This window comes from Stegastes partitus, unplaced genomic scaffold, assembly GCF_000690725.1.
Source record: "Stegastes partitus isolate 25-593 unplaced genomic scaffold, Stegastes_partitus-1.0.2 Scaffold225, whole genome shotgun sequence".
Lineage (NCBI taxonomy): Eukaryota > Metazoa > Chordata > Actinopteri > Pomacentridae > Stegastes > Stegastes partitus.
In genome coordinates, this window is record NW_007577956.1 from 638,201 (window position 1) to 663,883 (window position 25,683).

The 25,683-nt window shown below is 44.6% G+C and overlaps 1 protein-coding gene across 1 annotated transcript in view; it reads left to right on the plus strand.

The window, feature by feature from the left end:
* Window positions 1-23,417, plus strand: part of plcl2 (phospholipase C like 2) — a 48,983-nt gene extending 25,566 nt beyond the window's left edge. The window contains exons 4-7 of the mRNA XM_008281174.1: window positions 1,070-1,273; window positions 5,901-5,976; window positions 14,624-14,733; window positions 19,881-23,417. Of these exons, the coding sequence (XP_008279396.1) occupies window positions 1,070-1,273; window positions 5,901-5,976; window positions 14,624-14,733; window positions 19,881-20,087 (597 nt within the window). The 3' untranslated portion in view covers window positions 20,088-23,417. The remainder of the gene's footprint in view (window positions 1-1,069; window positions 1,274-5,900; window positions 5,977-14,623; window positions 14,734-19,880) is intronic.
* The last annotated feature ends 2,266 nt before the right edge of the window (window positions 23,418-25,683 follow it).

Below are 25,683 nucleotides of genomic sequence, written 5' to 3' on the forward strand. Positions count from 1 at the left end.
GCCTCTGTGCTGTTAGATGGTAACTCAGCTGTGTTTTCATGGAGTTCAAAGATAATACAGAAGTCAGAAACTGCACATTAAGAGAAAAGGAGTTCCTTTGCTGGTCTGTGCTTCTAAAATATCCTCCCTGTTTAAAACACACTTTAAAATCACATTTTTTCACTTTAAGGTTTTTAATAGAAACTTGGATTTCATTTGGACTTTCACTGCTGATCTACATTTTATTTATTTTTTATCATGTTGGAGCTGCCGGTTCAAGAGTTCTGTGGTTTAATATTTAAACCTTTGTTTACATTTTGCTGCATCACAGACACTCGGTTTGTCAAACTAAAATATTTAAATGACATCATTTTGTGTTATTTGAGGGAAATTAATTGATTGATTGACTAATTTGTAAAATAGTTAATGATTCATGAGTAGAAAAGTCATCCAGGTCATTAGTGGCAGCTCCAGATGTAAAGAAATATAGAGAAATGAAAGAGAAGTGCTGCACTGGAGTGTCACCACACTCTGTGGTTGGTCTCATGTTGTGTTTCTTTAGGCATTGTATGAGGTTTTATTTTGGTAGGGCTGTTTATATTGCAGTCATTGTGTGATAACAAGCTGCTGGCCTTGAGACTACAGCATGTCTTGGCCGTCCTGTCGCTGTTTGTCCCTCCGGTTGTTTATGTAGGGTTTAAATTTGGCCTTTCACAGGAAGGTTAGGATTTGTGTGGTGTGGTGTGTGTGTGTGTGTGTGTGTGTGTGTGTTTGTTTCATTTCCATGCGATGCTGGTGTCAGTCCAAAAAGGACTGAGTGTTTATGAGTGGCTTACAAGTGCCAAAATGAAAGTTCTCACAGGTAATGAGTGAGCTTCCAGCCACTTCCTCTGAGAGAGCGCTCCTCTATGCGGCTGTGGTTGCATGTTGAAGGCAGATCGATGCCAGGTTTTAACAGGCTGGAATATTAAGTTACTCCACTTTCAGACATTTTCTAATGGTTTTGCCATTTGACATATGTTTTGGTTGGCATGCCGGTACGAACCAGCTGCATGTGAGTCCAGCTGTAATTTCCCTCCTCTCTCTGCAGAATGCCATAGTGTCCTTTAAAGAGCTGTGCGGCCTTTCAGCAGTGGCTAACCTGAAGCAGTGCATCTTGGCCCTTTCCCCTCGACTGACGGGGCCTGACAACAGCCCCCTTCTGGTGTTCAACCTCACTGACCAGTACCCTAACCTGGAGCCCCAAGGCCTGCTACCAGAGGTCCTCAAAAAGGTCGTCACCACCTATGACATGGTGAGTAGCTGTTTGGTAAATGGTCTGCACGTATATTACAGTGTGTTTCTCATTCACCCATTCACACACACATCCATACGCCAGTGGTGCCAGATGCAAGGTGCTGCCTGCCATTGGGAGCTACTACGGGTTCAGTGTCTTGCCCAAGGACTGTGGAGGGCATCGAACCCCCAACCTGAGCTCTACCACCTGAGCCACAGCCGCCCTGTTATTAGTCATAGTTGTTTGGATGAATTGTTTTTTGCATGTCAAACCTCACAAATCACTTAATTTACCATAATTGAAAACCAGAGGAAGACACACAAATTACTTACGTTTGCAGGTAAAATACAAAAAGAGAATTTTACATTCAGGTCCACAACTTCAAAGAGAAACTAGATGACATGGTTTCATCTCTGCTGATGTTCAGATGTGTGTTTATTTTACAGTCTTATCCATTATGCACGGTTCTTGACCAGGTAGCAGTGCACAGAAATGCCTACATTCGTGACATTAGAGCTTTAGGTTGAGGGGGGTTTGGCAGCAACGCTATATGTCAGTCCATGTATGCATTTGGATATCAATAGGAAAAACAAGATCTAACCAGGCAAGCTAGCTTTGACTGGGATCAGATCAATACCCTGGCTTTGCTTGACTTAATGGGGACATACAGAGATGGTTGGGTAACAGGGCTGGAGCTCTGTTAAGTAATAAAATCAATGTTCACAAGTTATGCAACATGCCATTTAGGCTATTCCCAGACAACACCATTACCCTTAACACATCATGTTCTCTTAACATTGATTCTTGGCACATCATGAGCAAGTCAGCTCTCCACCATTATATCAGGCAAGAAACACAAGCCCCCTGCAAAAACAACAAGAAGTGAACCACAACCTCCAGAACATTTCATAAAGCGTCAGATTTCTGTTCACTGTTGAGCATCAGTGTTTGAGCCTCTGCATCATGCATCGGGGTGAGCATGTTTGGCCGTATGGTGTTGGCATTATCAAGTAAAATGTTTTCACACCTGTATCACACGTGTAAATTATTTGATAGAAGATTAACAAGTAATTGAATTTATTGTGCAGAAACCGTCTGAAAACGGGGACAGCAGTAAGATCGGTACTCCAGGTATTTTTCCTCGAGTCTCAAAGATCTGAAAAAGGGGATAAGAATAATAATTTTTATAATAGTTTATCAAAGCACCTTTCAAGGTACCCGAGGCACTTAACAGCACAGACATTAGATAAAAACATTCTACATAAAACATAAAGGCGCAGAAGGCTCAGATGCAGACCGATTAAGGTGACCTTTCTGCTATATTCAGACTTGAGATTGGAGGGCTAGGTAATTGGCCCTGATGGAGTGAGCGTCAGGAAAATTGAGTTGGAGGGGAAGAAAGGAGAAAATGACGGGTGTTTGGGGACCAACATGGAATAAATTAAGAGCAAGGGCTTAAGTGGTGTGAAGCTGCAGGCCTTGATCATCAGCACAGCAGCAGCTAAGATGGGGAGCAGGAAGGTGCAGAGCTGACAGAGACGCGAACGAAGCGAGGAATGTTGAAGAATGGCAAATAATGTACGGAAGAGTACAATTAGAAATTCAGGCACTGTGTCAGAACCCACCACAGGGAGTAGCCGGGCCTTCGCCTTCTAATTGGCAAAAATAGAATCTGGGTCTCAATCCCTGCCCATTTGTGTGCTGGGAGGGAAAAAAAAGGTGGAGAGACTCGGTAGGATGCCAGCTTGTGGTTGTAGATAATATGATCTGATTTCTGTTTTTGCCCACAACAGATTAACTAATGGCACAGCCTGTAGACGGAGAGAACACAGAACCTGTGAATCGCTGAACTGAGGGGAACTGAAAGCCTTTATGTTGGTTATGTCTTCATTTGGCAGGACTTATGTGTGATCTATGCCAGTTCTATGCACTAATGAACTGCATACTTCTGTTTGAATTCATAGTGAAGATATGTTTAAAATGCATTCCCCTTTATTTATTTATTTTACATGCAGAACTGCTTCACTACACAAATACCACCTTAAAAACTACAGCAGCACTTGTGTCTTAGTTCAATAGGGGTAATAATAGAAGTAACCATACCAGCTCGAGGAGGCAGGCTTTACTGTACGTATAGGACACAGTCCACCCACATACCTTAAAATATGCCTTTAAATACATTAGAGATGCTGCGTCTGCCACCAGGACGGTAATTTCTTCACCCATCAGAGGAATAATCACAGCATGTGAGACAGCTCTAAGTGCTGCAAGTGCAGCTGCAGCGTGACACAATCGGCGTCGACCACTTAGTCATGACTGCTGGTAGAATAACGCAGTGATTCAGTTGGAGGGCTTCGTGTCTGTCACCCGTACAGTGCACATTATCTGTCTGTGTGCTCTATGCAATCACGCTATATTCTGACAAAGCTTCCTGATCCTCTGAACCCCAACGAAAAGTAAGGTGCAGTCGCTTCAGTGCAAAAAGCAAAACATAAAACTTTGTAAAACACGATATACAATATAAAAGAAATACATGTTTTAGAAAACAAACAGAAAAAGAACTCTATATAAAAAGATGAATTCAAATGAAAGTTATTTTGATGTAATATCACGATTTTGAGGTTAGACTTGGTCCTGATGCACACGATCAGTTCAGTGACCACTGGAGAGTTAAAACAAGCCAACCTCTGGCCCTGTTCAATGGGACTATTTGGTGGATTATTTTATTTATTTATTCTTGTGAAACCTGCCGTTCAAAGCCACTGGTGGGTTTTGAGATTAAAGTACATGAACAAGATGAGTGAAAGCTTCACTGGAGACCATCTGTAGTCACAACCTGAGCTGCTAATGAACTCCCACCAACATGCTCTGAAACATGGGTTATTCTATATTTTTGTTTTGTCAGAAAATCTGTTCCAAGGCCCAAAACGATAGCAACAGATATTTAATGTTGTTTTTTATTATTATTTATTTATTTTATTTGTCCCCATGACCCTATTTTAGGCGTAATTTCACTACCTGTACTTCTAAGCTTTTGTCCTCAGGCCAGTTCATGCTGTTAGCCATGCATGCTATATACTGTATGGTCTAGGCTGTCCAGTTCTATTATTATTTAATATTACAATACTTCCAGATTGTTTGATATTAGCCTTTATATTCGCAAGGAAAAAGAAGCAATATGAGCTTAGTGCCTAACGGAAATAAATTTCATTTTTTTGCTCCCTCAAGTTTTCACATGTGGTCGCCGACTTGCCGAGGTGGCAAACGTTCTGGCCAACACTCGGTCACATAGAAACGTAACTAGCATTGTTGGAAAAGGAAGAAGAGAAGGAGGTGTGCAGGCTCTAAGGAGTAAAGAAGTCCTAAAGCACTGTAGAGGTAAACGTTCCTCAGAAAGGAGTAAACAGCGTGTTGGTTGCGGATGGTTTTCAGTCTAATACACATTCGGTGATTTAGTGAGAATTCCCAGTTTTATTTCCAGGAGTATTTCCAGATTTATCCTTCAATAAATCTGATACCGTCAGAGGCAGTTAATAAGAACCTGCGTTGGATACACAAGTTATGTGTGTCCTGACAGAAGTTTCCATCGTTCACATTTTCCCTTCGTGTGCACCCCTCCCTGTTCTCTCGCTGGCGTTCTGCTGAGCACCCTGGCGAGCTCCTGGGATTGATCTTGGGGCAACAGTGGCGTTGTTTGACTGATCTCGGATGAAAAAGGTGTTTTTCTTTGCTTGCTTTCCACGTTGGCAGCTGAGCGGGGCAACCAGCTTTGTGACACGACCGTATACAAGTAAATGTACACGTCGGTTACAGCAGTGCTGCTTACGCAGAGCACCCAGCACCCTACAGGCACTAATTGAACTGAGAAGCAGAGCAACATTTGGATATAAATATCATCTCCATCACCCACCATGAAACAATTAAGCTACTAAGATAATTGTAGAGAAAGATCCAGATGGTCTGTCAGGCACTCGATGCTTATTTACCTCTGTCTGTGACAGCCTACATATGCACATTAACCTCCTGAACAACTCTGCTGTCTCTATTGAGGAAGGAAACGGTTTTTGGAGGTTGGCGTGAGGAGGAAGAGGTGCCGGCATTTAATATGTAAATGGTTCACCATGAGCGTTTTAACAGTCTGCCGGTCAGCAGAGTTTGTGCACTCAATTAGAGCGAAGGATAACAGCAGAGGAGCTAAACTTAGCATCTGTCACAGCTGCAGTTTCACAGATAACACCGTGATGGCCGCCTCACAGTGACTCACATGTTTACGTTTTAATCACAATGACCTGTAATGTCAGCAGTTTGTCTTAAAGCGATGCTTCCAAAGCCAAGCAGAAGGAGGACATTTATGATATTTTTCTCCTTGAATCAAGCCACTGTCACTGTTTGAAGAAAAAAAAAAAAAAAACTTTTAATAAACAACCTAATTGCTTGTGTCTCCCTCCCTCTAATTTTGGCTTTCAGAAATGCAACTCAGCGGCCTCGCCCACTGACGTCCCTGTAATAACTTGTTTCTGAGCTCTCCCTGGATAAAACGCCCGGCCACCAGACGGAGACGGCTTCCTGCTTTATTGTGGGAGGCCCGTTCTGCTGATGTGGAAAATGAAGGCAAATATGAACAAATCCGTTTGTCTCCTTTCAGGTGATCCAGACCAGCAAGACACTGCTGGAGAACTGTGAGGGGGTGTATGAGAGGATTCTACAAACCCAGAAAGCAGGTAAGAGGTGGTCAGATGGAGGACAACCATAGAAGGCTTTGTTTCCTGACACCATTAGCGAGCGCCTGATGTTTGCCTGTGGCCCTGCCAGCTCTCTGAAGCCACAAAGCGCAGGTCGCTCAATGTGAAATGAATCAGACTTTGCTGATTTGCATAAGGGAAATTATCATTTGATTCATGTTCATTTATGTGATCCAGACACTGTTTCCCTTTGAAAAGCTGCAGTTCAATGAGAGGCGTTTAATTCACGCCGGTAACCGCTTTTGTGCCGTATTCTAATTCACGGTTTGAGAGTTAGAGACGAGTGACCTGCAGCAAGACAACATCAAAGCTAACAGATCGCAGTCCAATTACACCTACACGGCTTTAGTTTAGCAAACCTGCACCTGCAAAGCTCAGTACCAGAACTGACCCGCAGTTATCTCCAAGTCAAATCTGGACCCAACCAGACCCGTTAATACACGACCTGAGCCATGATTTAACACACAGACGACACAGCCATGTAATTTCAAGTGCTTTATTTTATTCTTAACATATATTAACATGAACTCAGACCGTTATTATATATGAGAGCGCTGCCAAAACACTTCATTACCTGAGTTTAATGTTGGTGGAAGCATGTAATCAGAGTCCTGCTGACATTAGCAGTGTTAGCAGTTCTCTAGTGTCACACACTGTGTTGAAAGTCCCAGTTTAGCATTAGCATGAGTTTTAGGTAGCTAGCTAAACCAGACTGCAGAGTTTATCAACTCGACGGCCACAGTTGCACGTAAAAAAAGAAAAAAAATGAAAGAAGAAATATCCTGGCAGCTGATTTGTCTGGACAGCCGATTCAGATGTTGAAAATACTGCAGTGCACAATCAAAGTCTGCTCTGATATCTGCAAATGAAGTACAGACACAGATTGCTCTCCTGCATCCACTTCATTTTTACCTGCACCTGTAAACCTATATAGACACACTTTTCACCTGTTCTTTGTGGGTTAGGGTTTGGTGCCCCGCATGTACCCAACCCGGTGCTGGACTTACTCATACTTCTCATCAGTAAACGTACATAAATTAACTCAGGAGGCGAAATGTGTCTGTACATGTCAAAGAATGGACGGTTGTCTTTCTGTAGTCGGCGTTCCTGATCTCAGAGATCGGTCTGTATTCTAGGGCACTTCTTATTTCATCAAACAACTGTTGCGATGTACCAGAAATATGGATAAAACCTGTTAATTTTCACTGTAATGTGATTTATAATGCGGCGCTTTCTGGCAATGAATTCTATCTAAGTAGCATAGAAGCCAAATTTATCAGCGAGTAAGCCTGCTGGAAGCGCTTAGCGAGAGTGGAAGGGAGCAAAGATGGACCATCATTACCACAGCTCAGCTTTATTGGTTTCCAGATGGATGACTTATAAAATATTCATTGTCTATTGTCTTGGCACATCAGAGAGGACGACGACTGTGTCTTTTTAACCAGCGTGAATCAAAGGCTTCGTGCTGCGTTTTTGCTTCGGTGCTTTCAGCTCTGCCACCTTCCAGCCTCTCGCGGTTATCAGTCCGTGGCTTTAGGATCAAGACGTGCTCGAACTTCCCGACATCAGAAGGAAGCCCGTGTTCCCGTCTGTGAAGCTTTTGTTTTGGGTCATTTTTCGGTTTGATCCGGACGCGACCGTCGCGTGCACAATTTAAAACGGCCACTCTCTTAAGTTAATGAGTCGTCTGCGTTCTTTAGTGACACCCTTTCATCTTCATCCCTTTGTCAGCGTCTTCCTTGTTCTGCTTTCGCCTGTTTAGATTCTCATTCAGGTCGTGCTGAACTTAAAAAAAACATGTCTTCTCTCCTCCCAGAGGCTTCCTCAGTTCCTACTGACTTGTGGGAGATTCAGGTGTTTATTCAAGGACACCTATGGGTTGTTACTCACCCAGAACGCCCATGATTCAAGGTCTGACTGATGGTGAGGGTTCCCGTGGCTGATAGATGCTGCTGTAGGCCTCCTGCTTCCCCTATATAGAGATACACAAATCAGCCACAGGAGTAAAACCACCTGTTTAATATTGTATAGGTTCCCCTCATGTTGTCAAAACAGCGCTAACCCATCAAGACACGGAGGCGGGACCTCTGGGGGTATCCTGTGGTGTCGGCACTGAGACACTGACAGATCTTTTGGGCCCGGTGGCTTATGGGGTCTGGGCCTCCGTGGATTTGGCCTGTTCCAGTGTTTGTAGTGTGGCAGGGCACGTGGTTCTGCTGGGGCAGGCGGCCCAAAACCCAACGTGTTCCAGCTGAATGGTAAAGAGATGATCAGTGTCATGCACTTGAGCGGTTGTGACTGATGGGTGTACGTGGCTCGCCTCTCTCCTTGCAGGTGCCGATGCAGGTGGACTGCTGAGTGTTGTCCTGAACAGCTGACTCTTCTGCGCCATGTGTTTGTGAAGCGGTGGATGAGTCTCCTATAAACAGATCTGTGCACTCCTCACTGCGTTGGATGGCAAACACAACACTTGTGTTGTCGTTTGAGCTTTTTTGGGATTAATAGCACAGTGTCCCTGTAGCCCAGTGGCACATAAAGCGGTCACTGTGCTGAATATGTGCTACTAATGCATGAATAGTTGTTGGATATTCCTCATATTGGGGACATTATTCAGTTTTAAAACATGCGATAATGGACAAATAATAATAAATTGGGCTCAGGTTCGTGAATACAGATCAGTACAACGTGGTGAAGTATTAGCATGAGATCAAAAGCACTCATGGAGAATTTCCTGAAATTGTAAAACCACTGGCGACTGAATAATGAGACTGGGCGTATGTCAGGGCAGTGTTTTGATTGGAAATCTATTGTTTTGTAGTCGTGCAGGTGCACATTGCCAACCTGATGCACATCTCCCATGTGACCTCTGTAGGTCACTGTTTTGATATAAATGAAAGTATTTCAGTTCTGGTGAGTAAAATTCTTTGCAGCTCTTTCTAATGAATTGCGTGCTTGGAAACACAACATCATGTGGTATAGCAGTCGTTGGCGCTGTGAACGGACTTGTTGCTCTGATTAATAATCGCCTTGTCAGAGTGAAACAATAGATAAAGGAACAGCCCAGGAGTGGAAAGTCAGGCGTTTTTTCAAAGCTTCCACAGGAGCCTTGTGGGTCTTTTGGTCTCGTAGCACCTTCATATGATTATCTAAAATCAGCTGGATGGAATTCAACAGCCAACAATGCAAACTAGGACGACAGATGGCAAACTGATGGACTTGAACGTTGATTTATTTTCCATCTTGAACTGACGTGATTTCATCCCAGCGGCGTGCATGCGTCTGACTGTCTGTCTGCATGTAGGTGTGCTGACGTACGCGTTTGTGTGTCAGTGTGGTTTAGTGCGGCTGTTGTGTAGAAAGTGGGTCAGTACAAACCCAATTCCCCCTGTACAGAGAGCGGAACATTTCAGCAGCAACAGCTATTAAAGTTGTGAATAATCCATCACATCAGCTCAGACAGGGCCCGCTTTCCTCCCAGGAAAAAATAAAAAATAAAAAAATCTACACGAGGGGAGTGTCGGAGAACACAGTCAGGTGTTGGTAGCTCCGGTCGGGCTGACTCTTCCCTCACCTGACACTCACTTTGGTTCTAATTAGCATTCAGGGCAGCTGGATGGCTGAACCTGCTGCAGACTAACAGGATCAGCACACGAGATGCTTTTAAATGCCAAGTGCAAAATTGCGGCGTCCTGCGTGGAGCAGAGCTGCACTGACATTCAGCAGAATACAAACCAAAGAGCCAGACTTTGTATTTCATGTTAAAATACCTTTTAATATGGACTCCACAAAATCAAACCGTTTAACAGGACCGTTGTCTGTTGGGTTTGGGGGGCAGTAAAATTCTATACTTCATTAAATTATCTACTTTAGGGCTGCGATTAATCGTTCTCATAATCGATAAATGTGATGTTTAGTCGTCCAGTTTGTTGGTGTGTTTAGAAGAGTGAAATCCTCACATTGTGGAGCAAAAGCTGATGTCAGTTTAGTCCGACCGTATGACCAAAATATTCACCTGTAACCATCTGTTCGCCGTGTTGGTGAGAAAATTAATCGTAACCAACATGACAAATCGTTTTGCCCGTAGACGTATGAATCTGATGCACCGAATTACACAGAATTATCTTTAAACCGTGTTCTTAGAAACTTGGAAAGAGGGAGGCACCTTCAAAAAATACCTAAAATCACGGTTCATTCACTGAGCTGCTGCTGTCAGCTGCTGATGAACATCTGACAGGAGAGCACTGAAGAAGAAGCACAGCAGTATATATTATGAGGGCGCTAACTGGTCTGAAACGTGTAGCAGGAAGCCAGGTTCTCACATGACCTCACAAGAATCCAGATACCTCATGAGATAAATCTACGACACCAGTAAATATACCCCTAAGACACTGACAAGATTGATTGATTTATTCTTATTCTTATTTATATGTCATCTATGATAATAAATTTAAATTGTTTGACTGCTGGTTGGATAAAGCAAGCCGGTCCTTTCCCATACAGGAACTTGGAGAAGCCCAGACAGGCACCTCTGAACAGCCCTGAACAAACTCAGTGCTGATTGGTTAAACTCAAGCACTCAGTGTTTTCCTCTCTACAATTTTAAATCACAATGTCATTTTTACCACCTTGTGCCTGCTTCAAGGTCCTGCAGGGGAATATTTTTTGTGGCTTCATTAGCATAATTGCTAATGGCAGCTCAAGTTATTAATCATTAAGTATGGTTTGTAGTTTTCCCTCAGCGTTGGGTCTGTTCAGAGGCTCTACTAGTAGCCTGTGGCAGCAGTATAGACTGTATATAGAAGATGGATGAAGCCTCTAGTTCTGCTGTTTGACCGTCACCGTCTTGGCCTGTTGACACCAGATGAGACGAGCGAAGGACTCGTCAGTGCCAAGGCAGCCCAGCCCATTTATTTGACTCCAAATGAGACCATCATTTACTAAATTAATATCATGCTGTGTTGAAGGAGATTTGAAACTACAGATTAGGAAATGTTGATTGAAGTATTAAATCCAGTGAGGGGAGATGTTTGTACAATCAGAGGAGTCGCCCCCTGCTGGCCGTTAGAAAGAATGCAGGTTTAAAGCACATATGCATTGGCATTACTTTTTAGATCCAAAGCTTACATACATGTCTTATATACCGTCTAAGGTAGTGGCTCTTCTGTTCAAAGTACAAGCCGTCTAATGAAGAATTCAGGCCACGGTCTGATCTGCCGCTGCAGACTGTACTTGTCTCACAGAGGGAGGCGACAACCAGCCTTTACTGTACTGTGGCTGTCTTGCAGCATTACCTCACAGATATCAGAGTATGAAATGGTTTGCTAAGAATGAGCGTCCCCCTTTCTTGCCTGCCAGACTCGATGAAACGTTGCTAGGCAACGGCCAGTGTGAGTTAAATGTGTGTTTGAGTGTGTGCATGAGAAGGAAGCTGTGCACCTTCTTCAGCACAGTCATGGTTCACGTGCAGCAGCAGCAGCAGCAGCAGCAGCAGCTCTGTCGCTAGAATAGTGACCTAAAAATGAAAAGAGACATAATTTCACATGCAGTTAGAACAAGAACTGGTAACTGAAGTGCATGTGGGATTCAGGAGCAGTGAGGGACGCTGGGTTCAAAGATGATGAACGAGTCAGAGCTGTCAGTAAATTCTGCCACTGGTTTGAGGTTGTATTGATGCCTGAGGTCTGATGACAGACCTGTTTCCTCAGTTGAGAGTCTCTAACAAAAACCAACCCCACACCTATTATGGCGATTTTACTCCAAGGGGTCTCTCTCTCTCTCTCTCTCTTGCTCGCTCGCGTGCACACCATGTTTCCATGGCAACAGCACTGACAGGGGCTTCGACTGGCTCCAGCTTATATCAGAGCTTCAAGCGGAAATGTGTGTGCTCTCGGAAGGAGTTTCCAATGCGGAGTGTGTTACGCATTCATGGGCTTTGTGCGTAGTCGGAACTCTGCTTCATCTCCCTGCGGTTCGTGAACCTCGGGCTGGGGTTGCCTGTTGCTGCAGTGTCAGTGCCAGACTAAAGCAAACTCCACATTAAACATGTCCTTACTCAGACTCAGTCATGCAAAGAGAAAAAAGAAAGGGGAGGGAAGAGAAGTGGTAGGAAAGCTCCTCGAGAGACAAATCCCTCCTGTGTGCGATGCCTTGATGCTAATCCACAGTGAAGGAGCGTCATGTCTGTCTGCCTACGCTGCCTTTCTACTCTGCCTTTCTGTGTTCGCGGGGCTCTTTTTCCCTCTCACCCTGCTTCCTTCAGCTCTGCTTTTAGTTCTCCTCCCTTTGTTTATCTTACCTTTAACCAGTTCACCAGTTTCTGTGCACTCGTGTCCCTCGACATCCCATCAGCACCTTGCAGGGATGTGCCACTCTGGTTTATCCCCCACCGACTAATGTTTTACTGCAGGATATAGATTTCAAATTAATGACGCTGAAGGAAAGTGCACATACTCGACAAACAACTCCCAGCTGACAGGGACAACACAATGAAAATGAATGCCACATTTTGTGGATTGTAAAAGCACAAAGGATCCCTCAGAGAACCAGGGTGTACTGTATCTTGAATTGTAAGCTATCAAATAATCAATGAAGAGATGAAGAAGAGAAATCATTCTGGTCACATTCCCTTGACTACCATAAACTAGAGCGCCAGAGGCTTCTGTGACTGCATCTCGTACGGACAAATAAACAGCAGCCAGAATACTCACAGCCGCCTTCGTGGTTGTTCCTGATTCAGGAATATGACTGAAACATGGATCTGTTTTAAATCACAATCTGAAACAGTGGAAACAACAACGGCTGCACTTTAGGATGTACAGCTTTGAAAACGATTGTTGGACCACTGTGACCACCGGACTGCGTTTTGGTAAATGGTCTGCACTTATACAGAGCTTTTATCCAACGCGCTTTACAATGTGTTTCTCATTCACCCGTTCACACACATTCATACACCAGTGGTGGCGGAGCTGCCATCGGGAGCAACTTCAGGTTCAGGGTCCAGTGACGCTTTGACTGAGGGCCGACGGATTGAACCACCAACCTTGCTTTTAGAGGGCAACCCGCTCTACCATCTGAGCCACAGCCGGCTTCTTTACTCAGTTCTAATGGATAGCTGTTTATTATTATTTAGTTTGGTTACAGCTTATGCACAAAATGCTAGTGATTCAAAAGCTGTTTCTGGTCGTCTCGTTTGATGAGGTATTTAGAGGTTTTTACAGTTTTAATACAACGTGTTTTTACATATTAGCTGCATGCACATTATCTAATTATCTGGATCTTTTTATCTTTTATCTAATTATCAGTGGCGGCTGTGGCTCAGGTGATAGAGCGGTTGTCCTCTGATCATAAGGTTGCCGCTTCAATCCAGTGTCCTTGGGCAAGACAGTGAACCTGAAGTTGCTCCAATGGCAGCTCTGTGGCCATTGGTGTATGAATGGGTGAATGAGAAACACATTGTAAAGCGCTTTGAGTGCTTCTAAGATAGAAAAGCACTCTATAAGTGCAGTCCATTTACCATTTAACCTCTATGATATAATTCAGTGTTGAAGGCCTGTTGTGTAGACTTTGTAAAGAAACACAAACGCTGGTCTACCAGTTATTTCCATAACTGTACATGATGCAGTGTGTCTGACCCGGTGTCTAAGCTGTCGTATCAGTGGTTTTACACATTCACAGGATCCTCCTTGTGTGACATTCAAACGCTTTTGACGGTGTCTTCTGTGGTAAAGCTGTCACACATGAAGTGAAAATTAAACAAAAGTTGGTTGTAGAAAATTATTGTTCAGCCCTATTCTGGACCAAACCTTGCTGTTTGTGCTATAGTGGCCAGAGACAAATGTTCAGTCAAATCTGGTGAAGGTCCCATATTTAAGCACATTAATCAAAGTCCTCACAGTATATCTTTCATCTTAAAATACTGCAAAGGTGGTTAATTTCACCACGACTGTGTAGCCACCAGGCTCTTCTACACCAGCTCTGAAAACCAGTGAGCTGCTCCCACCCCCTTCAGGAAAAACAAGCTGCCTGCATTTAAGCTGGACTCCTGGTTAGTCAGTACCTGTGAGGAATTCTTACTCGCTTGAAGCTGGAAACCTAACTAGTTATTGGGGACTTGAGGAACAGTGAAAGTAAAAATCTTCACACCTTGTCAGCGTTAACACCAAAAACAAACACAGTAAAATGGATCCTCACCAAGAGAGGCCTCTGATTTTTATAGCAGTTTTACTTCTTTACCTTTTTTATTCTCAGGTTGTCTGTTCAGAAATTGCACCTGGTGTCTACTTTTTCCTACCTGACAGGCGGTACACCTGCAGCAGCAGCTACTGAGCTCCATTATCGCTCTGTGGACGTACAATAAGGAGAGAAGAGAGCTTCCCCACAGCCACACAGTCTCAGTACTCTCAACCCTTCTGCTGCAGGAGAATGTGAAATGTTGACAGTACATGCCAGGGTCTTTGCTCTCATGTGTTTCCTCGCAGTGACAACAAGCCTAGCACCCAGGCACAGATTCCAGACTCCAGTCTCCTAGCAGCTGCTCTTCTGTTTCACAAGCCACTATGAATTGCAACCATAAAGACCAACTTGACTCTCTTTCTTGTCTCCCCGTCTCTCTCTCTCTGTCTCTCAGCGATGGAATTTCACGAGAACCTCCACGACTTGGCAGTGAAGGAAGGGCTGAAGGGCAGAAAGCTGCACAAAGCAGTGGAGAGCTTCACGTGGAACATCACAATACTGAAGGTGAGACTTTCAGCGATGCGTTTTTCCTTAATCTAGCTACACAGCCAGTGGACTAGGCCTGTTCTGATTGGCAGTCAGCTTTACAATCGATGACCGAAGACATTAACGCAGAGCAGTGCTGATCAGCGTTAATCACCAGGCTGCAGCGCTTCAGGTAAAATCATTGCTTGGTGATGACCACACACAAAAACACAGGTTAACGACGGCAGCCTTATTGACATTTAAAAGGAGTGATGACAGAGAAACATCCTGCCCGCCATCTGGTTAAAGGAGATTGGATTTTTGGTCAGCGGTCACCAGTAATGACACGATGAAGCTGTGCAGGATGATACTGTTGTTGTTGATGCACTCAGCTGTAAATATGGTGCCGTCAGTAAGAAAGGAGTCGTGCTGACATGTTAGCCCAACTATATAAACTACTAAAAGGAGTTCGACGTACATATGAAAGTAATCATTAAAGCCAGCAGCACATATAATATATATAGAACTGCATAATCATTTTGTCAACACAGAGAACAGCATCTCGTTTAAAAACACTTCATTAGAACTATTGTGCTCCAGACTTTTTCGTTCTGGGACTGTGAGGAGAGACTTCTGACAGTAACAGTCACATCTCCATCAATATGTGGCGTTTACTTTTAGAAATGCAGTCTATCAGTGCTCTTCTCTGTGTGCAGAAAATGTCTAAACAGCATCTAAGCATGACGTTGAGGCAACATCTTGGTTAAAAAAAACAATCCACAAGGTTGAATCCATTTCACAACATCAGCCAATATATAAAATAAATGAATTTGTTTTTGATGCAAGTGCGCCTTTAATGAATTCCACGGTTCAGGAAAAGTTTCCCACCTGGTTTGTTTTTGATAATCATCATGATTATAAGTGTACCACCGTCACAGTGTGATCTCAGTCAGCAGCTACCTCATTGCTCAGCTGTGGCTTCAGTCAGAACCAGGAGATCCATACCGCTACTGGAGGGAATTGAATTTCAGAGACACTTTCAGAGGTTGTCAAACTGAGTTTGAAGCGGGTGTTTGTCTGTACGCAGGAGTCAATATTACACCTCGCTGCACTTTTTCCTCCTCCTCGGCTCGCACCACATGCGTTTACCACAACTTTCATTTCAACCTCTAATGCCAGCTGATGGCTGATGAATGACCTCACACATACTTATTTGTGGTGTTTGCATGAGCTAATTAAGTTTTCCTCACCAGCGGCTCAGCTACAGTTGATGTTCGGTTCACTGGGCTGCATTTCCTGTTTCATCTGAGGCTCTACTAAATATCAATCTTACTGCTGGCAGTTTTTTTCTCTTTAACGGCTGCAACAAAGCTTTAAACTTGAAGAAAAGAGGTTTCATATGTGGAAAATTCTTAGCTGTAGGTGTAAAACATTCAGTTATTTCGATTCTTTGCTTTACTTAGCCATGACCATTACAGAAACAGAAGGCCTGACAGACATCATCCGATTAACCACCGCGTGAAAATGTTGTTCATGTGATTGCATTTGGTCCTATGTGCATAATGCCACACGGATCCTTTATTGAAGTCTGAATAACAAACAGCTCCAATATATTCTCTGCATAAAAAGACTTTTGGAAACCTTTTCCCCAACTTTAAAGCCTTTTTGGACGACTGCCATTTAGGAAAAACTGCCAGCAATAGGATTCATATTAAGTGGAGCCTCAGGTGAAACAGAAAGTACAGCACACAGTGAACCAACTATAAATTATTGGCGAACGGCTTGTGAGCTAATCTTAATTAGCTCATGCAAACACCATAAATAAGTACGGGGAAGGTCATTCATCAGTTATTATCAGCTGGCGTTAGAGGTTGAACTGAAAGCTGTGGTAAACACATGAGGTGCAGCCCAAGAGGAAGGAAAGAGTGCAGCTGGGTGTAATGTCGCCTCCTGCAAACAGACACGCATCCGTTTCAGACTCAGTTTGACAAACTGGGAAAGTTTGTCCTGAAATGAACTCACTGTATCTGAAGACAAGAGTGGATTTCCTGGTTATGGCTGAAACTGGACCTGACCAGTGAGGTAACGTTCAGTAACTGAAGTAAACCACAACAACTGTAGTGATTCTATTTGTTAATAAAACCTATTCACAAATTAAAATCCTCCTGATTCTAAAACAAACAAAACAAGGATGAAGTTTTAATGGGGTGTCTTGGTGGTTAGCACCGTGGCCTCACAGCTAGAAGGTCGCCGGTTGGCGTCCCGGTGAGGACACCCGGGATCTTCCTGCGTGGAGTCTCCATGTTCTCCCCGTGCAGCGTGGGTTCTCTCCGGGTTCTCCGGCTTCCTCCCACAGTCCAGAAACATGCTGAGGTTAATTGGTGATTGTAAATTGTCCATAGGTGTGAATGTGAGTGTGCTTGGTTGTCTGTCTCTAAGTGTAGCCCTGTGATAGACTGGTTACCTGTCCAGGTGAACCTGCCTTCACCCTGAGTCAGCTGGGATAGACTTCAGCGACCCTACTGAGGATTAAGATAGATGATGGATGGATGGAAGTTTTAATGTTGTATATGTGAAAAACTTTGATGTAATGCTTAATAACTCATTAAAGGTAATTTGCATTAAACACAAATTAGATTTTTTATTGGCTGTTTGTAGGAAACAATACCGTGAAACGAGCTTCTTTTACAAACTCGTTGCCACAACTTGTTGCTTCTCTGCTGTTTGTGGATTTTATGTGGAGACGCTCATCACTGCGTTTTGTGCATATTAATAAGATGTGAAATTCCACTCCGAGATAGCAGCTAGTAGCAGGAACAACAGCTGGACGACACAAGGTTAGGCTGCAGACGTATGATCAGTGTGTCAGCAAACCCACCACCAACAACATTAACCTGTAAGAGAGTCGTGAACATACCTCAGGCACCATAAACAGGGTTGTAATAGTACATGTATGAGTCCTGAGTGTTTGGTTCACCCTGTAGTCCAAAGAATCCAAAGTCTATGTATTCACACGTCCACAAGAAAAATGTGCCCAACTACCTGAAACTCGTAACCAGGTCAGCCAAGCTTCAGGGTGCCGTGTACCACCTTCAACAAACAGACATGTCAGTCAAACATTTTCCTCCCTTCACGTTCGTTTACAACCAGAAAGGCTGTACGTAGAGTACTGCAGCCACGTTAGCACCGTAGAGCACCTGAACAGCCACAGTGACTTGTTGTCAACTCCAGTCATGTTATCTCCACTCCAGCTGTCTCTCCTCGTGTGTCTGTCACACAGTGGCTAAAGAACATATCAGCAGGGACACACACACCGAGCAGAAATGAAACGAGTGCATTTAAATTTGGTAGAAGCCATAAATTCTATATATAAAGGGAGGAGCTGTCATGCACTAACATGCATGCATGACGAGAGCAGCTACCAACACACAGAGCAGAGGAGCTCCCATTACAACAGAGGGAGCTAAGATTTAGACTCTGTAGTTGCACAATGACAATAAAACAAAGACCCACAAGTATCTGGATCACTCAGTCATGACATCAAAGCTGGACAACTAACCACCAGCATGCAAGAGTCATGAATACTATGATGTGATGACAAAGTAAATGAAAATATGAAGTCAGTCAGAGCCCTGAAAACCACAGCTTTTATTTATTTACAATGTCGTGGACGGAAACTGAAGAGAACCAGAACTGCTGAGACGTGATATCATGGACACATGAGTGGTGCTTATTAAAAGGGATTTCGCCTTCAGTCTTAATTGCCTTTGTTGCGGTGCGGGGTGCTCCCCGAATAAATTGTCTCATTTTCTAATGTTCGGTGGTGCGTATGCAGAAATGACAAGGTGCTGAGAGTCTCATTAAGTCCTGCTCAGATGCTTCATGTTTAGTGTCCATCCATCCATCCATCCATCCATCCATCCACCCCCTGCCTCCTAAACGGAGTCACAGAGGCAGGATGGTAGACGAGGAACAGTTTAATATCATTTTATATTAGAAAAAACAGAGTCTTAACCTTTATATTTGGTATACATATATATATATAAAGGTGTCTAGCAACTTGCTCTTTGATGTGAGCAGCAGTGGCTCTACTCAGAGCTTCTACCACGTCTCTAAAGCTTGATTAGTAGGCTGACATGGACCTCCCCAAAAATCTGACTGCACATCCCAGCAGACCACAGCATCTGGTCAGTATGGCAGCAGCGCGCCGTGTTCACAGCGTATTGATTTGCACAAAGGTAATGCTTCTGTGAGACTAAATGTAATCACTGCATCTGGCTTAATGCAAACGCAGGAGCTGTAATTCTGCCAATGTGGCCACGAGCTGTTTCTACCAATCCGTTTACCGACTCAATCACTGCTGATGCTTTCTCCGTGTTTTCAGAGCGAGTAGCTGCTGGTGAGCATTTATTAGCTCAAACATGAGCCGCGCTGCTTCAGCCACCGTAGTTGTCAGTAAGTTAATGGAAATCCCAAATCAGCTTGGAGAGTTTATTACACCTGCTTCCAGTAGTTTTGATTAAGACGTAGAAACACCTTTTCTGAGTCACAGATGACGAAGGGAATGTTTAACGGATCAGTTTATTTAAGCTTCTTTGTCTGTGAAACAGGACCGATAGCAGCTGACATTAAAAACAACCGTCCTGATAGAAAACAGTTCCTGAACACCTTTCTACGTTTTTCCTTCAGTGATGGTCACAGCTCTGTTTGCTAACTGCTAAAAGACATTAAGAGGTTTTGTTTCTCCTCTGTGTATTCCAGGCCTGTGTACAGTCGCCTGTAGCGCCACCTTCTGACGACACTATGCAGCCGAGTTCATTTGTTCCAAAGCAGATAATGGAAATGAGCCTAATTTAATTAGTTGTGACTTTTGTTCTTCTCGTGCCGTTTATTGAGAGTTTCTTATGTTTGTCTGCACGGCTTAGTCGACCAATAGAGTATCTACAGACGTCTCTGGTGCCAGAAGTCAGAACGGTGGTCCTGGGAAATAAAATGTTTGTGGCAGATTCTAATTTTCTTTTAGCAGTTTTCAAAAACATGGTGCTTTTTGTAAATGGAGAAAACCTGAAGAAGTTCTAAAGACTCGTGTAAATGTGAATTAAAAGGTATGAAATGGTTTATCTACGTTCCTTGTTGTTTGCTTCGACGTCTCAACGCCTTGCTGCTGTCGCTGCTCTACCCCTCAGGGCCAGGCCGACCTGCTGAAGCATGCCAGGAGTGAAGTCCAGGAGAACCTGAAGCAGATCCACTACGCTGCCCTCACCTGTAACCTGAGTAAAGGCGGCGCGGTGGGCGGTTCCTCCGGCTCCTCAGAGTCCAAGAGCAGACGCAGCCTGGAGGCCATCCCCGAGAAGGCCACCGGGGAGGACGAGCTCACCGACGAGGACAACTGAAGACCCACAGTCCTGGTGCTCCGCTGGCACCCAGACCTCGACTGTTCCTGCCTCCTGAGCTCAAACCCAAAGCTCTCCGCCTGTCCGTCTGTCCTTCACCACTCTGTGTCTTCACGCAGGCGTCATCGCTCCACACACACCAGTGTTTTCCCACATTCCACCGTGTACATTCCTGCATCCCGAGCACAGCTGTAACCTCTCAAGAGGTTCTGCCTTGTAATCATCGATAACACGCCACCACTATTCCAGGCACGAGTCGTGCCCCGAGCTCAGTTCACAGAGCGGTCTCAGCCCACGGTTCTTCCACGTCAAAACAAGGTTGGAAAACCAACCATTTGCTCCACGTCTACTGCTGCCGAGCCTCAGCGTCCCCGATCACAGACCCCTCCATCTCCCGCCCCGGTGCAGGAGTGCGTTGCCCTGCTGTCCCTCTTCTGACCCTCGTCCCACATCTCCCGGGTGAGCCAGGAGAGCCGAGCGAACTACCAGCTACGAGACTGTTGAGACGTCGACCTACTGTTGGAGACGGTGCACTTCTGCTCAGCGGACCAGGTGTCACCAAGCTGACAGAGAAAACAAGGCCTTGGATTGTTGCAGGAGATTTCTTAAAGCACAATTTTCTGGAGCTATGAATGTAACAGGACAGAGGAGGAGCGGGAACGAGACGGAAATGGAAGAAAACAAAGTCATGAAAGAGAGTACAGAGCTGTTTACAATACTGAACTAGTCCATGTTCTCGTCTGCCAAAATAGTATGCTATGTGTATATATGGAGTTTCCTGTTACCTTTTTTCTGCAGAGTGCATCATTTTATTATTGTATACTGGGAAATATAAGATTTATTTTATAAAAGATATATGTGGAGAAGTTTTATTAGTCTGTGGACGTCCGATAAAGAGGTTTGGAGAGACAGAAGGACTGATGACAGAATGTATTCAACTGTTTGTTTGGTGCAAACAACAAAGTCTCAAAATTCACAACCAGCAGCTGCATGAAGGGACCCATGACTCGCTCAGCAACAGTTTGGACACGTGTTCATGTTTTACCGTTTGGTTTGGGAACATGTACGCCTTTATTTTTGGGGCGTGGTCCTTCCATTTCAAGGCGCTACACGAGTTTTGCCAAAATCAACTTTGGACTGTTAAACAAAATGTATTTGACCAAAACGTCTGCATTCATGGTTAGTTTTAGACGTCCGCTACACATTCAAAGTGCAGGATTTTAAGATTTTAGATCCAAACTAATTCCACTGAAATCGGCTGCTGGGCAGAGCAACTGAACACATCTCACAGGATGAGATCTGGACTTTGAATGGGAGGTCATGCACAAAAACAAAGACGATGGTTTCAGTGTAATCATGCAGTTTGTGCTGTTCTGTATAAAGGTGTCTCCCTGTCCCACGGTTAGTCGCTGTTCTATCCTAAATCATTCTGAGATGTTGTCCAAGGAACCACTGTGCAGGATTACCAACGCTTCAAACGGCTCGTGGTTCCTGTCGACGAGTAGCAACCCTTTGATAACCTTTGTCAGAATTTAAACTCAGGTCTGAGCAGATTGTTGGGAAGGACTTCAGAGTCAAACGGCTTCACAACCATTCCTGGTGGCACAATGAGGAAGGACGTCTGGTTTTAGCGTGGTTTGTCCCACATGTTGCTTCAGTGATGCCCGGATTTGTTTTCCATTTATCAGTTCTGTTATTTAAAGCTGGAGTGCAGGACTTCTACCTGAACATGAATGTCACATGTTACGTTCACACCTGACCGGTTAATCCCGTCAGCAGCAGGCAGATATGTGTGTGTTTCACAGAGTTTTAAATCTGGTTTCTGTGGTGACACTCCTGCAGAGATAGCGATGCGTTTGATGTCAGTGTGAGCTGAAGAGGGAAGAACCCGTAGCGACGGAACCTTTGTCCACATGTAGGTGTTCCAGCCTTCTCTCCACATGCAAACAGACGTACGTCACCGCACAAAGACATTTAGAAAAACTCCTTCCAGGATGAAGACAGTCAGTCAGAGTGTTGGCGTGTGGACGGAGAAAACTCAGCTTGTGTTTACGGTTATCTCTGTTGTTCACACGAAGCGATCTAGTTCAGCGGTGAGTGTGGCCAGACTAGTGCAGGTGCTAACTTTGCTAACAGGATGTTTTGTTTCTATGTTTACACACGAGTGTGTAGTTACGGAAACGTCTGAATCAGTCACCACGAATGAGTCCTTCTTCCTCGTTGCTACCAGAACTGGAAATAGCTTCGATTTGCCAACTTGCCTGTCGGTGCGACACGCTCTTCCATTTTCATAAGGACAGAATGAAAACAAAAGGAGGAAAAATACCCATTTTAAATTACATGTGGACGACAGAGGAGGTTACAGGAGTAGGAGCATCGCAGAAAAGAACAGAAGCAGCTGATTAAAGTTCCTCAACGTTCAGCAGGAATATTACAGCCTGAAAAAGAAAGTGATCTGCAGTAATGTTAAGTTAAATTAGTTCTAGTTAAAACATTTCATTTCTAATAACGGAGACACTTGAACTTGTAAGTAAAAGAAATGTTTGGTCTGTATAACATCAGCACACGGTGATCTGCAGCCTGTCAGAGGAACATTAAATCCACTAAAGCAGCAAAATTATTATTAGAAAATATATAAAAATGTATAAAACATAGTTTGAAAACTTAACTGATTACCACAATTGCTGCAGATGAACCTTTTTCACTTGTTTAACTCACTAATCTTTGCAGCTCTGTTTGCTGCCTCGATGAGGGTTTGCAACCGCAGGAGTGGATCAGAAAGATGCAGCGAACAAAGTTAGCGCTGCAGGTCCAGATCAGAGCCTTCAGAGCCTGAAACGATGCTACGATGTGCTTAAAATAGGTTAAAGTGTGAGATTCCAACAACTCTGTTTACCAGCCGTCTGTCATTCACGCTCCACGAGTACCGGAGCGTTTACGTAGAAGTGTGTCCCACAGAGCGGTGTGTATCCTCCAGCCCCAGAGACCAGCACTCAGAGAACATCCTGTATCAGCTGCACACCAACTCACAGAATAAACATTCATTAGCTGCAGATGAGAGGCTCTGCCAGCAACAGTCGCAGGTTCAGCTTCCACCAGCGTTCAGCCCTGAATGCTGGATTAATTTGTCCCTGGTTTTAAAACCTGTCCACACCTCCCGCAGACCCCCGGCGAGACGTCTCTGAGTTCCAGTGCTGTGCCAGTCGACGTGTTTCTAATTGTTGTTGAGAGGATGAAAAGTGAAGCATTTCAACTGTATTTCAAGTCTCATCTCTTTACCTGTCAAGCTAAAAGAAAAAGCAACCTCTGAATAAACAATGTTGGATAGATGACGTGTCTGACGCTAATCATTGTGTCTGCTCGCCCACAAGGTACGTTACCACATACTACAGGCTATTATCAAGAACAGTGCAGCTCCACATGCACAGTGAAGTGAGCCATCAACAGGAGACAAACACCTGATGGAAGATCTGGTTGCAAAAAAAATAAACTAAAAATGCAGCATCAGATATATTGAGATGTTTTGGCAACAGAAGGTATGATGTTGACCAAAAACAGGTACTTGCTGTTTCCACAAAGCTGTGCATGAGATCCGAGTGTTATCCAAAGCAAAACGCCATTTTGGATGTTTGGTTTTTTCCAGTGTTACATGATTTAAGAAAAGCTAGGAAAAGCAGGGAGACATCACCAAAGCCGTAACATCTCACCTCGTCAAAGACATGAGTCCAATTAATACGACGACACTTGAAAAGTTCTAAACAGCACCTTGTTTTCTCAGAGCTGTCTGAGAAAAAATGCAAGGCAGCAGTTAAAACGGAGCTGTCACGGATGGAATATTAAGCAGCTACAGCAGGCTCGTGGTCCAGCTGGATGACGGAGCCCAGCATTAGTCTGACCGTCGGCTTTATTAACGAGGACTTCCATATAAAAGGTCGCTGTTTGCGTTTTTCCTGAACGATCAAACAAGTGAGAACATCTCAGTGTTGGCGGTTGAGGGCCGTGATGAGAGCTGATGCAGCACATCCATGATCTCTGTACTCAGCTACGTTTTAGTATCACAATATATATTAAGCAAAAACTAAATATCGTCCCTTTTTTTTCTCCATTATCGTGCAGCTATAAGGGGCTGCAAGGTGGAGTGGTGGTTAGCATCGTCGCCTCACAGCTAGAAGGTCGCCGGTCGGCGTCCCGGTGAGGAAACCCGGGATCTTCCTGCGTGGAGTCTCCATGTTCTCCCCGTGCAGCGTGGGTTCTCTCCGGGTTCTCCGGCTTCCTCCCACAGTCCAGAAACATGCTGAGGTTAATTGGTGATTGTAAATTGTCCGTAGGTGTGAATGTGAGTGTGCTTGGTTGTCTGTCTCTAAGTGTAGCCCTGTGATAGACTGCTTACCTGTCCAGGTGAACCTGCCTTCACCCTGAGTCAGCTGGGATAGGCTCCGCCCCCCATGACCCTCGTGAGGATTAAGGTGAAGAGATGATGGATGGATGGGTGCAGCGATAGTGGTCACAGTGTTGTATAAACTGGGGAATATTTCTGTCTGCTGCACACAGCTGGCAGCAGACAGAAGCTGGTATAAAGTACACACATGCAATCTGGTTTTTGCTTCGAGCGAGCACCATCAAGGTTCCTCAAACTGGGCTTGAATTTGGGATATGACACCTACATGCATAAATACTACAAGTCCTCTTGGACACACCCAGTGTTGTGTTTTAATCACTGGACGTCACATGAGCAGCTCCTCCACAGCTCGTCTTCAGCAGCGGTTCCATCTGTGAAATCCCATCATCAGCTCTCTCCTCCCCGGAGCCACCAGTCGATGCTCCGCCCGACCTCGACTCGTCAGGCTGCACCGTGTCACACTGACCTTCCTGCACTCGCCGCCTTTGTCGGCTGCTATGTAAAGAAATTCACATCCAAGCATCTTCCTGAACCTTTTCAGCCGGCCCTGACTGAAAGCGTAAGAGAATCCCTCTTGGGTTAAAGAAATATTTTCCTCTCCTTCCCTGTGGCTCTGACTCTTGCAGGCTTCACTAATGGTTTCTAATCCAGCGATCAAAGCCCAGTCTCCTGCTGCTCCTGTTCCGAGTCACATTAAGCCAAGTGCCTTCAAATGAAAAACGTTGCCTGAGGTTACCGTCGCGTTTAATGCAAAAATATATATGTGTGTGTGTGTGTGTGTGTAACAGCCATGTTTGCGGTGCACGACCACAACAGGATGTGATTATTTTCAAGGGCAGAGACGCAGAGTCCTGACCCTCCCCGCTGAAAGCTGGAGGAGCACATGCATCAGTATCGATTAGCTCCCCGTGTGTTGAGCCGAGCAGAGGGAGCCTGGGGAAATAAAGCATCGGCTCGCTTCAGATGGATCCGCCGCCGCCGCCGCCGCCGCCGCCGCCGCCACGCACACAAACTCACATGCACCGAGGTAACACATAGAGAGGGCTTTGTGTTTGGGGCCTCTGACTGCACATATCGGAGCGTCATTTGACTTCAATTTCAAGTCAAGTGATCCGTCTGTGGATTCAAGATGGATTTGTACTAGGGATGGACCGATACCTCTTTTTGATTTCCGATACCGATACTTCAACTTTGAGT